The 14069-nt window shown below is 47.4% G+C and overlaps 1 protein-coding gene across 1 annotated transcript in view; it reads left to right on the top strand.

Annotated features, from left to right (window-relative positions):
• Window positions 1-14069, top strand: part of IPO5 (importin 5) — a 167398-nt gene that overhangs the window by 23821 nt on the left and 129508 nt on the right. The window contains exon 5 of the mRNA XM_082245950.1: window positions 8254-8350. Within this exon, the coding sequence (XP_082102076.1) occupies window positions 8254-8350 (97 nt within the window). The remainder of the gene's footprint in view (window positions 1-8253; window positions 8351-14069) is intronic.

Genomic DNA, 14069 nt, shown 5'->3' with positions numbered 1-14069 from the left:
CTCATGTGGCAAGAGTATGCATCCATTTTCTGGAGGATGAAGGAATTGATGGACCTCATGCAACTTGGGTTCTGTGCCCCTCCACTCTTCCTCCAGACTCTGGGACCTTGATTTCCAAATTAAATGCAACATTTTTCTATCGTCCATCGACAGATGCAGCCTCATCTTCATCAGCTGAATGGGTTATGCTGCCCCCTGCGGGAGTAGTCTAGGCAGTAAAACCTTTACATGTACATGCCCACAGGGCTGTCCCTGCAGGCATAACCCCCACTCGGCTCAGCAAACCAGTTTGTTTCTGCCTAGAGGAGGAGTAGGACCTAGGTTTCCTGCTGGGACTCCGGTCTGTTTTTTTTATTCTTTTCAGAATATTTTATTTCTCTTTACTCGCTTGCTAGCTAGTGTCGGGGATTCTCCTGGTGATCGAAAAGCAATGCCGACTGGGGCTTCGCACTGGATAATCTAGGTCCTTATGGTGTCGTTCCCCCTCCCCCCAACCAGGCCTTTAAGTGTGAGCAGGTTAAAGTCCCACACTAGGCCTTGCCACGACAGTATCTTTCTGGATGGGGCTAGGCCTGTGAGCGGATACCTCGCCAGAACGTGACGACCTGAAACGCCCTCAGTGGCTGCGTACCCCTCGGCTGGCAGCACCCCCACTTCGGGTGGGAGGAGGTCTGTCTGGAGCGGAGCCCACCCAGTCCATGGTATGGTGAGTAAATGTGACCCCCCCCCCCCCCCTCTTGCCCCTGGTGGCCTTGGGGGGGGGGGGGGGGATGTGGGTCCTCTCCTGGGGATGATGGGACCTGTGCCTCCCAAAAGATCCCCCTGGCCTGGCCAGTACCTGGCCTTTGTGCCAGTCTCCCGTCCCCGCGGTGGGGCTATGTGACTAGGGCCGCCCTGAGGTGGTAGCATCGTACCTTGTGGATCCTGTAGGCCTTCATTGTGTTGGTCCCTGGCTGCATTGGCTCGCTGTGGGCGCTGCCATCTTAAGTGTGGGCAATGTACAGCTTTTTCCCTTTGACTTGTATGGGGCAGCTATTTTCCCAGAGCTTCCTATTGTAATGTATTGGCAGCCATTTTTGTGTGGTCTTCTGTACTGCATTAAGCAGACGTGATCACTTCCTGTGCTTCTGCTTCATGCTGCTGGCTGAGGTAATTTCCTGTCTCTCTCCTACATGTGCTGAGGACCATCAGGAGGGTTTTTCTGGCGGTGGTACAGTACTGGGGTCTTTACGGACATATCCCTGCACATTCTGCTGTTAGTGTATTTTAAAGGGGGACTCTGCAGACCGCGGTGATCGGTGGTGGGAACCACGATCGATGCTTCTAAATCGACAGTACTCCGTTTTTTTTTGGTAACTTTAATTATGGAGTCCCAGGCTGTGAATTCACCCTCAGACCCACTATGTGCGACTCCCGGACAGTCCGGATCGCAGTCGCTGGCCGCAATTTCAGCAGCTCTGGAAAGCCTGGCAAGTTGATTTTGTCATGAAAAAGGTTAATAGCCGGACACGGCCGCTGCCTTCTCCATCTTTGGTGTCCTCTGATTCAGAGACTAATGTGTGGTTGCCCCTGATGCCCCCCTATCTGACAGGTCGCTGTCCTCGCAGTCCGCTGCAGCGCAGGAACAAGTTTTGGTGGAAGCCCTGATTATTTCAGTGCGGGAAACTTTAAAATTGGCTGAGCCCACGCCAGCAGGAACGCAAGTGGTTTTTGGCTCCCGCAAGACTCATGAGTTTGGCAAGGTTTTCCTTGTCCCGACACCTTTTGTGATATTGTCATGAATGACCAATGGCGGCACGTTAAGCACATGCTAGTGGTGCCAGAACGCTTTAAACGCCGGTATCCTTTTGCTGATACGGTTTCCAACCGTTGGACGGTGCCACCTAAAGTGGACCACCCTGTTTCCAGGTTGAATAAATCTACTATTGTGCCTGTGGAAGATCCCTGGTTTTTACAGGTCCGGTGGACAGGCGGGTGGAATCCCTCTCCCGCCATCTCCACGTGTTGGCGGGTTCCATTTTGAAACTAGTCTTTGTGTCCGTTTTTGGTTTCACAGACGGTAACAGAATGGATTAGGGTCCTGAAGGGGTCCTTGGACCCTGAAATGGTTCCCCCGGAACAGCTGGAACTTTGGACCAGGTGGCCCAGGCCCTGGTGTTCCGGTGTGATGCATCCATGGATGCGGCTTCCCTGGTGGCCAGGGTCTCGGCTGTGGGGATTGCCTTACGACCCATGGTTTGGCTGAAGAGCTGGTTGGCTGACCAAGCTTCCAAAAAGCCCTGACAGATCTCCTCCCTTTTCTGGGAGAACGTTTGTTTTGGGACTCCTTGGATGAGTTGATCAAAGGTCTGACTGGAGGGAAGAGTGCTCCACTTTGCAGTGGCAGAGGAGCATTTTCAATTTGTGGCGTTACCCTTTGGTCTCGCCTCTGCTCCCAGTCTTTACCAAGGTGCTGGCCTTGTTACGTCAGCGAGGTATCTCAATTGTGGGATATCTGGACTATCTTCTGTTGCGAGCAGTCTCCTATTCTGATCTGTTGGGCAACATCTCTTATTACAGTTCAGACCCTTCAGGAATTCGGGTGGATGATCAATTTCCAGAATTCTGCTCTGACGCCATTCGTATGGGTCACTAATCTGGGGCTGACTCTCGACTCTGCTCTGGGGAGGGTCTTTCTTCCCTTAGACAAGCTTCAGAAGCTGGAAAGGGCTATCAGGTAGCTGATGGAAACAGGTCAGACTTCCTTGTGGACTTGCATGAGGCCCCTGGTGTCTACCTTCAAAGCAGTTCCCTTTGCTCAGTCTCACTCGAGACCTTTGCAGAAGGAGATTCTGGCAAAGTGGAACAGGGATTCATATGAGCTATCTCACAAAGTCTGCTTTGTCCTGGTGGATCCAATCACCTGTTCTGTGCCAGGGCAAGTCATTCCTACCGTTCTGGATGGTGGTGACTAGAGGCCAGCCTGTCGAGCTGGGGTGGAGTGCTGGGGAAACGTTGTTCCCAGGTGACCTGGGCAGCAGAGGAGTCGTCCTTGCCGATCAATATTCTTGAGCTTGAGGGCGCTCAGGCTCTGCCTGCTCCATTGGACGAGTTGGCTACGTGGCTCTCCAGTTCGTATACAGTCGGACAATGTCACGGCTGTAGCTTACATTAATCATCAAGGGGGCACAGAGTGCCCTGGTGGCCGAGATTCTGGTTTGGGCGGAAGCCAATGTTTCCGGTCTCTCCGCAGTCCACATTCCGGGTGTGGAAAATAGGCAATGGTGTTGGCTCAAGGGGAATGGTCCCTTCATCCATCCGGCAGGGTTTCACCTCCTGTGTGCCCGGTGGGGGACTCCGGAGGTGAATCTGTTGAGTCTCACCTCAGCAGGAATGTTCAGCAGTTTGTGGCCAGGTTTCAGGATCCTCTGGCTGACGCCACAGATGCTTTAGTAGTTCATTGGAGCTAATATCACCTTATTTATGCCTTACCTCCGCTCCTACTCCTGTCTGTTTCTTTGCCAGGTGGCGGTGGAAAGCATTCCGGTCGTTCTGGTAGTACCAGACTGGTCTTGGATGGCTTTGAGGATCCTCCATGGCGACTTCCTCTATGGGAAGATCTGGCTTTAACGGCCTGCCTTTTGAAAGCAAGGTGTTGAGGTATATATAGGTCTTACTGACTCTGTGATTCCTACCCTTTTGAAGGCCAGGAAGTCAACATCTAGAAGGATCTATCATCGTACGTGGAAATCGTACATTTCATGGTGTGAATCGCTGAAGCTGCACCCTCGCTTGATTTCTATAGCTAGTGTTTTGGCCTTGTTACAAAAAGGGGTTGAGCAGCACTTGGCGTTGAGCACTATCAAGGGTCAGGTGTCTGCCTTGGCCATTTACTTCCAACGTCCGTTAGCTATTAATAGCTTGATTCTCACTTTTATTCAAGGGGTGTGTCATCTGGCTCTTCTGAGGAGATCCCCGTTACCTCCGTGGGATCTCAATCTGGTGTTGTCTGTTCTTCAAGAGCCTCCCTTTTGAGTATCTGAGTAGGCGGCGCTGTCCTGTACGCCTTATTTGGTGGTCCACATGGATAAAGTGGTCCTCTGACCTAATCAGTCTTTTCTTGCTAAGGTGGTGTTGAGTTTTCACCTTAAGACATCTTGCCATCCTTATGTCCTAAGCATCCCATGGAAATTGCCTTGCATTCCTTGGATGTGGTCTGGGCGATAAGAGTTTATCTGACGGCTACGGACTCCTTTAGAAAATCGGACTTTGTTCTCACTGACTGTCTTGGCATAGGTTTGGGTGTGTCTGCTGCGACCATTTCGAGATGGATCAGGCAGACGGTTGTTTAGGCTTATTTCATCAAGGGTCAGGTTCCTCCTTTCCCTGTGAAGGCGCATTCTACTAGAGTGATGAGTGCCTCTTGGGCTTTTCGCCATCAGGCCTCTGTTCTACAAGTTTGTAAGGCAGCGAGTTGGTAGTCTGTGCATACTTTTACTAAATTCTACAAGGTAATTTGTTGGTACAAGCCATCCAGAGCGGTAAAGGTTTCCTTTCCCTGCCTATTTTTTGCTAAGACTGGGGACGACCAAAGCCCATCCCCTTGGGGTTTCTAAGTGATCTTACGCTCAAATGCTGGTCTGCGGACCAGACTTCTAAAAAGGCCTTTGACGGTCTTCCAAGGACCCATGGCCAAACACTCCCTGTTGCGTACTTTTCTTCAGGGTGTCCGACATTTTGATTCCTCCAGTACGGTCTCTGTTGCCACCTTGGGACCTCATTTTGGTGCTTTCGGTCCTCCGGAAGCCTCCCTTTGAGAATCTTCTGGAGATTCCCTTGCTTACGCATTCTCAGAAGGTGGCCTTTTTTGGTGGCTATAACCTCTGCGGGCAGGGTGTCTGAACTGGCGGGGTTATCCTGTCCAACTTACTGGTGATTCACAGAGAGAAGGGTGTTCTTCGCCCATCTGTCGTTCCTCCCAAAGGTTGTCTGTTTTTCATTTGAATGACGACATTGTGTTGCTTTGCTTGTGTCCCAGGCCAAAACATTTGCCTTGGATGTGGCTCGGGCAATTGGGGTGTACCTGGCAGCTACGGAGTCTTTCAGGAAGTCAGACTCACTATTTGTGCTCGCAAGAAGGCCTCAAAGGGTTGTCCGCTTCCTCTGTGACCATTTCAAGATTGGTCAGACTGTTATTTGGGCCTATTCCATCAGGGGCCAGGTTCCTCCTTTCCCTGTCAAGGCGCATTTGGTGCCTCCTGGGCCTTCAGTTATCGGGCATCAGTGACACAGGTTTGCAAGGTGGACTACCTGGTCGTTGGAGCACACTTTCACAAAGTTCTATAAAGTGTATGTGTTGGCATCTTCTTTTGGCCGCAGTGTTTTGAAGGCTGCTGTTTAACGGACCTGATCCTCTTGAGGGTGTATTGTGTTTTTCAGGTGAGCTCCTGTTGCCTGGTTGGCTAATGTTTAGCCTTAGGAATTTTTTTTGCTGTTCCCACCCCTCATGTTTAACACTGCTTTGGGACATCCCAATGGTTATGAAGATTAGGAGCTGTGTCCGTCAATGAACCAAAGGATTAATGGGATTTTTGACTTACTGTATCTATTTCTCTGATGTTCATTGACGGACACAGCACCCACCCCGCTGTAGAGTTGTAATTCTTCTGACACTGCTTGTAACAAAACTGAGTACCTATAGCAGTGAGAGGTAGTATACCCTTGGGACTGCCCATAAGTGTAGCCAGACTTTTTTTTTTTTTTTTTTTTTTGTTCTGCCTAGTATCCTATGCCTGTAGGGGGCAGTATAACCCAATGGTTATTTAGATCAGGAGCTGTGTTCGTCAATGAACTTCAGAGAAATGGATTTAATGGCAAGTCAAAAATCCTTTCCAAATAGACAAATGCTTTAAATATATCACTGTGTAATGCAATATAAATATAATTTTGATCTATTTTTATGACATGCACGTGTGTGTGTGTGTGTGTGTACAGTATTTCACAAAAGTGAGTACACCCCTCATTGTCAAATATTTTATATCTTCATGTGACGCTGAAGAAATTACGCTTTGTTAAAATGTAAAGTAGTGAGTGTACAGCTTGTATAACAGTGTAAATTTGCTGCCCCCTCCAAATAACTCGGCCATTAATGTCTAAACTGCTGGCAACAAAAGTGAGTACACCCCAAAGTGAAAATGTCCAAATTGGGCCGATTTGGCCATTTTCTCTCCAAGTCGTGTGACTTGTTAGTGTTGCAAGGTTTCAGGTGTGAATGGGGAGCAGGTGTTAAATTTTGTGTTATCGCTCACTTATACTGGTCACTGGAAGTTCAACATGGCACCTCATGGCAAATTGTTGCTCTATATAAAGATGGCCTAGGCTATAAGAAGTAGGGATTGACCGATATCGTTTTTTTTTAATGCCGATATTTTGGTCATTGGATATTGATATCGGCCGATATTTTCGGACAGGTAAAAAAAAAAAATGTAAGGTACTCCTTGTGGAGGGATCTAAGGGTCTAAAAGACCCCAAAACCCCTCCTCGGCACTGAAAAGAATTCAAAACGCCAAGTTTGGTCTGTTTTGAATGCAGTCAGTTTTTTTAATTCAGCTCTGGGTTTTTTAACATGGAGTCCCGATCAGAGCCGAATGCGGCTTTGATCGGGTCTTCTCTTTGGCGGTGGAGGTAGGATGCCCTGGGACGGGAGACCTGGGCGAGCTGCGGAAGAGAGGTGGGGGGGACTAACCCCCCCCGCCCGCTCCTTGTAATGACAGCGGAGTGGCTTCTCAGCCGCATCGGTTGTCATTACAAGTCAGCCAACTGTCGGCTATGTAAACCGGTACCGGAGTGATGCCTCTAGCTGCAGGCATCACTCCGGTACATGCACTTTCCCTAAATATCAGTAACCTCTGGGCAGATTCCGATATATCGGGGAAAGTGCATATCGGCCCCTGATATATCGGTGTTGATAATCGGTCGATCACTAATAGACTGCCAAGACCCTGAAACTGAGCTGCAACATTGTGGCCAAGATCCTACATCGGTTTAACAGGACAGGTTCCACTCAGAACAGGCCTTGCCATGGTCGACCAAAAAAGTTGAGTGCACGTGCTCAGTGTCACATCCAGAGGTTGTCTGGGAAATAGACGTATGAGTGCTGCCAGCATTACTGCAGAGGTTGAAGGTTTGAGGGGTCAGCCTGTCAGTGCTCAGACCGTACACCGCACACTGCATAAAATTGGTCTACATGACTGTCATCCCAGAAGAAAGTCTCTTCTAAAGATGATGCACAAGAGAGCCTGCAAACGGTTTGCTTAAGACAAGCAAACTAAGGACATGGATTACTGGAACCATGTCCTTTGGTCTGAGATCAAGATAAATGTATTTGGTTCAGATGGTGTCAAGCGTGTGTGGCGGCAACCAGGTGAAGAGTACAAAGACTAGTGTCTTGCCTACAGTCAAGCATGGTGGTGGTAGTGTCATGGTCTGGGGCTGCATGAATGCTGCCGGCACTGGGGAGCTACAGTTCTTTTAGGGAAGCATAAATGCTAACATGTACTGTGACATACTGAAGCAGAGCATGATCCCCCCCCCCCTCCTCCCTTTGGAGACTGGGCCGCAGGGCAGTATTCCAACAAAATGACACCAAACATATTTCCAAGATGATCACTGCCTTGCTAAAGCAGCTGAGAGTAAAGGTGATGGACTGGCCAAGCATGTCTCCAGACATAAACCCTATTGAGCATCTTTGGGGCATCCTCAAATGGAAGGTGGAGGAGCGCAAGGTCTCTAACATCCACCAGCTCCGTGATGTCGTCATGGAGTGGAAGAGGACTCCAGTGGCAACCTGTGAAGCTCTGGTGAACTCCATGCCCAAGAGGGTTAAGGCAGTGCTGGAAAATGGTGGCCACACAAAATATTGACTCTGGGCCCGATATGGACATTTTAATTTAGGGGTGTACTCAATTTTGTTTCCAGTGGTATAGACATTATTGTGAGTTATTTTGAGGGGACACCAGATTTACTGTTATACAAGCTGTGCACTCACTACTTTACAATGTAGCAAAGTGTCATTTCATCAGTGTTGTCGCATGAAAAGATATAATAAAATATTTATTTACAAAAAAAATGAGGGGTGTACTCGCTTTTGTGAGATCTTGTATGTATGTATGTAGAAGAGGACCAATTTTCTTATTGGAACACGGCCCTTGTCCAAGAACAAGAAGGTTCCAGATGCTTAGTTTTCTTAATGATATACAACCTCTGTTTTTTCAGGAACTTTCCAGGGATTTTTGGAAATCAGCAGCAGCATTACTTGGAAGTAATAAAGAGAATGCTTGTCCAGTGTATGCAAGACCAGACTCATCCCCAGGTATTTATTGCTATTATGCAGTTTTTGAAATCAGTTTTTTTAAGTTAAATTAGCTAAATTGTAATTGTTTTGCTATGTGGCATGCATCGGCATATATAGTATGGTTCTATAGAATGAATTGTTGCCAGTCATAAGAGCCTAATGATCAAACCTAACACTAATGAAAGTGTTTCAGATACATTTTATTAGGTTTATTTTAGTCAGTCAGGTCTTGGCTATACCACATCCAAGCTTCCTTGGGGTCTGAGGGGTGGAGTGGAGACTGCTAGTGACTATTGGCAACTTTGGTCCACTTCACTGTTCCCAGGAGCCTTTTTTGCAGTATGAATATTTGTCACTTTAGCTGTGCAGGGCTTGGTGAGGGCATGCCACGATCAGTCTGACTACAGGACTACTGGTGTGCTGTGCAGGCTAAGTAATGCCATAAGAGGGTGTCATTAGGACAGATATATAAATGCAGTCTGTGAGGACATCTCATCAGTGGGTGCGCAAACCACATCAGTATCTAACAAGTTGTAACCCTTCCCCATTTTGATCAAGGCGTTTTGTTGTTGGGTTTAAATATTAGGATATACACTGGATGATCTGAGTTTACATATGCCAAATGTACATCCAAAAGCTTGTTCGATCATACCTATATTTACTTCCACTTTACTGTATGTCTAAAACCAGCCTAAAGGAGCCCTGTCAGAATAAAAATATGGGAGCTGCCCTTGCTTTTTTGGAATTGAAGGCCTGAGCTCCAGGAGAGTCATGCTTCCAGAGTGTTCCAATTTCACTGGCTGCGTGTCTGGGTATTGACCTGCTTCGGCTATGGGCTTGCTAAACTGACAATAGTGGTTTCCGGATTTCTTTGGTAGCAGGTGGGGATGGGTTCAGGTGTGTTCAGAACATAGTCCCAACCCATCTGAGCAACCCCGCCAGGAAGCCATCACTGCACACCACCAATCGTAGGCAGCGTGTGTATGTGCAGCTGCAGGCTGGGAAATTCCTCACTGCCTTTCATTGGCGGAGTGCAGTGAAGGCTTCCTGGCAGGATTTCTCAGGTGGGCTAAGACTACGATCTGAACAAAGCTGAGCCCATCCTTAAGAGAAGGTATTCTTTATGCGGTGTGTGTGCTCTTATTTACTTGGCTTCTGTATAACCTTTACTATTCTGCTTTTCTTATGGCGTTAGGATACATTAGGTGGTGGAGTATTAGTCTGTGCAACTACAGTGGATATCAAAAGTCCACACACCCCTGTTAAAATGTCAGGTTTCTGTCATGTAAAAAAAGACAGATTTATTTCAGAACATTTTCTTTCTTAAATGTGACCTATAAATGTAACACTCAGTTGAACCGCAAACTGGAATATTTTAGGTAGAGGGAAGTTAAAATAAAAAAACTAAAATATGGTTGCATAAGTGTGCAACCCTTAAACTAATACAATGTTGAATCACCTTTTAATTTTATTACAGCACTCAGTCATTTTGGAATGAGTCTTTTAGCATGGCACATCTTGACTCGGCAATTATTGCCTACGCTTTGTAAAAACATTCCAAATCTGTCAGATTGCAAGGGCAACCCCCTGTACACAGCCCTCTTCAGATCACCCCTCAGATTCAATATAGGTCTGGGCTATTCCAAAATGTTAATCTTCTGATGAAGCCATTCCTTTGTTGATTTGGATGAATGAATGAAGTTCCTCTTAATATTCAGCTTTTCCAAGTCATCTTCCAGGATGGCTCACAGAAAGGCTTTCCCCCTCCCCCCCCCCCCCCAACACTGGAAACACAGTACCTACATTATAAAAATGGCTCACACCGCCAGTATGTGCTTTAGCCGGACAGGAAGAGTTTATTTTCTATGGCCTTCTTGCTAGGTGGCAGGGGCCTTTCCGGCTGCTGTGTCCCCATTACAGGGGCAGTGAACCTGGGTATACTGGACCTATTGCTTAAACGACTTCACTGCCTCCTAGAATGGGATACTGCGAAAGACATCTTAGATGCTCTTCCTTCCTTAAACAAGGCGGTAGCATACATTGCCGATGCCTCCACCAAAGCAGTGAGGTTCACTGCTAGGTCCATAGCCCTCATAAATGAGGCAAGGGGAGCAGTCTGGCTAAAATCGTGGAATGAATATCCTGCCTCAAAGTCCAGACTCTTTTCCCTTTCCCTTCTCTGGGGGTTTGCTGTTTGGCAAGGAACTAGAGTCGTTCTTGGAGAGGTCGGCCGTCAAGATTCCCCATTTCTAGAAAACCGCAAGGGTGGGGAAGGAGGAATTTTCTGGCCTTCAAGAGGCATTAAAGGTTGGACCAAGACGAACAAGACCAGTAGAGGGGATTGAACTAGAAGAGGGGGAAAGGAAGAGGTTTCCTCTTCAAACCCTCCCAGCCAAAACAAAAGCCTGAATGACTCAGGTGGTGTGATAGGAGGAAGACTGGGGTCCTTCTCGCAGTGGCACACAAGTTTATTCTGGATCTAGTAAAATCAGGATACAGAATGGAGGTGATTGACAAACCCCAAACAAAATTCATAGTAACAAACCCTGAGACAAAAAAAAGACCCTTGGAGATGTTGGATCAAAAGCAATCAGTTACATTTTTCCAAGCCTAAGAAGGGGGGTAACTCGCATCTTTCTCAGACGGAACCTGTCAGGCAAGTACCATCTTATCCTGAGTCTGAAGAATTTCAACACGTATGTGAAATACAGAGATTCAAAAGTGGAATCAATTTATTCAACCAGAGGAGCCATCCCGGGGTTTTGTGGGCACATCTGCAGGCTTTAATGCTATCAGTCTGGAACGGCAGAAGAGATCTCTTCCATTGATGGTGGAAGTTCCTCTGGAAGTGAAGGCATCAATTCAGGGGTGGTTAAGACGAGGAAAAATCAGTGGAATGCCTGCGGTCACAGCAAAACCTGTCATAATCCCAACGGATGCAAGTGCAAGAGGCTGGGGAGCTCATATGAACGTGCAAATGGTCCAAGGCAGCTTGGACAGTCAGTGGACCAGCTTCTCAACCAACGCCAAGGAGCTGAGTGCAGTGATAGAAGCAATGTTGTACTTCAGCCCAACCATAAAGGGAAGGCATGTAAAAATATTCTCAGACAACATCACAGCAGTTAGCTACATAAACAAACAAGCAGAACCAGGACAGCAAGCCCGTATGAGTGTTGCGGAACAGATCTTAAAGTGGGCAGAGAGAAAACTGCCATCCTTAGTGGCAGTGCACCTAAAGGGAGAACAAAACACCCTAGCAGATGGTCTAAGCAGGGAAGTTTTGCACGGAACAGGACGAAACCAGAATCTTATTCAGTTATATCCCAGCAAGATGGGGAAATCCCCAAATAGATCTGTTTGCCACAAAAAAACAGAAAAGTGGAAAAATGTTTCCTTTCAAAGAGACACACTAAGTGCTGGTCTGGACGCCCTATCTCAGCCTTGGGAAACAGGACTGGCGTATGGCTTTCCACTTTTTGCCACTGTCAGCATAGCAAAACCTTGGAATCTGCCTTGCACGCCGTATCTGACCTACCAGGGAGCAGCAAATCATCCTGGTGGGGGCCGACTTTCTTTGAGGGCTTGGCTTCTGAAAGGGAGTTGCTAATTCCGAAGGGTCTGTCAGAATGGGTGATACACAATACAAGTCTTCCATCAATTCAATCTAAAATAAGATCTGGAAGAAGTTCTGCGGCTGGCGCATAAATCTCAAGATGGAAGGTCCAATGGTTCCAACTACACTGGACTTCTTACAAGGAGCAGCTACAAGGAGCAGACAAAGGACTAGCTCTCGGTATGCTCAAAGTCCAGGTGGTGGCCCGTTTCTATTTGAGTTTCAAAATAGCAAAGGATCCTTTTTAACCACTTCAGCCCTGGAAGGTGTTACCCCCCCCAATAAGTACCAGGCCATTTTTTGCAATTCGGCACTGCTTTGCTTTAACTGGCAATTGCGCGGTCGTGCGACGCTGTACCCAAATACAATGTCCTTTTTTTTTCCCCACAAATAAAGCTTTCTTTTGGTAGTATTTGATTACCTCTGCAACTTTTCGTTTTTTGCACTATAAACAAAAGAGCGTCCAATTTTGAAAAAACACCAGTATTTTCTACTTTCTGCTCTAAAACATTCCCAATTAAAAAATGTATTTTTTTATCTGTTAAGGAACAATTTGTATTCTGCTACATATTTTTAGTAAAAAAAAAAAATCTAAAAGCATATATTGGTTTGCGCAAAAGTTGTAGCATTTACAAACGACGGGATAGATTTATGGACTTTTTTTTTTTTTTTATTAATGGAGGCGATCAGCTTCTTTATCTGGACTGCGACATTGCGGCGGACAGATCAGACACCTAACTGACATTTTTGACTTTTTTTTTTTTGGGGGGGGGGGGGGGACCAGTGACATTAATACAGTAATCAGTGCTAAATATGCATTGTTACTGTATAAATGACACTGATAAGGAAGGGGATTAACACTTGGTGATCAAGGGGTTAAATGTGTTCCCTTTTTGTGCCTTCTGTGTGGAGGAATGGGTTGGACAGACAGAGATCGAGGATTCAGCTTAGCTTTGGTCCAATACCCCCATCTAGCTGCATTCCCAATTCAGTTTGTCTCTGCCTAGCATAGGAGTAGGCTGGCTTTTCCCTGGCTGGGGCTGCAGTCTCAGCCTTTTTGTCTTATTTTTTTCTGTAAGAAAGTGTTTTTTCTTTACAATGATAGCTTTTTATTTGTTCCTGCGCTTAGTCGGACTTCGGAAGACTACAGCGTTTGCGGAGCTGGGAATCGCACTGGTTATCCTAGAGCCTTATGGAATACTGGCCTGCCATCGAGCATTAGCAGGCTATGTGTATGCCCAGGCCTCGCAAATGACCATGTCCCTGTCCTCAGGGACCAGCCTGCGGAGTAGCTACTTTGCTGGGATGTTTCAACTGCGGTACGCAGCGTGTTGCTAGCGTCCCTTTCGGCTGACTGCACCAACACCCAGAGTGGGAGGCTTCCTGTCACAGAGCGGTACCCATGTTTTCGTTGGACCGGTGAGTACCATGCTACCCCTCTGTCTATGGCATTGTCTGTCGGGTGTGTATGTGGGCCCTCATGGGATGGCAGTTGGGTATGGATCTGTAATGTCCCCCTCATGTGTGTCAGTGCGGTCCCTGTGTGTCCCTTCCCGGTCCCTGCGGGGGCGCTGTGGCGGTTCTACCGCTGTATGGGGGGGTTGCGGGGGTCCCTGATGTCCCTGGGGTGCTTCGGCATCTATTTGGGAGTACGGACATGGTGTGTGGGCCGCAATCGGCAAAAAACCACACGGCTGCCATTTTAGGTGTGGGCAGGCTGTTTTTGGCCTCATTGTGAGGGCAGCAGCCATTTTCTGCAATACTGTTGGCGCCGATTGGGCGTCATCTTTGTTGTGGGCACTGTCTTTTTGTGGTCAGCTGCCATTTTCCCAGAGCTTTCTCTATAGACTGGTATTGGCAATTTTTTTTGTGGCTCAGGGCTGTGTTCTGCCTCTAGAGGCGTGAGGTCCCTTCCTTTCTTCTCACATGTAGATCGAGTTGGCAGCGTGTGGCAAGTATAGGCACTTTTTGGGGGGATTTTATGGTGTTTCCTGGCCTGCATTCCTGCTAGCATTAATTTTCCTGCAGTTTCCTGTAGCACAGGACGTGTTCCTCATTGCGGTGGGAACCGTGGGAATCACAAAGGGCTAGTGTCATTTAAATTTGAGATTGCTATTATGGAGT

The sequence above is a fragment of the Pelophylax lessonae genome (assembly GCF_965119305.1).
Source record: "Pelophylax lessonae genome assembly, chromosome: 2".
NCBI lineage: Eukaryota > Metazoa > Chordata > Amphibia > Anura > Ranidae > Pelophylax > Pelophylax lessonae.
The sequence above is the reverse complement of the archived record's forward strand: the minus strand, read 5'-3'. Positions and strand labels throughout refer to the sequence as shown.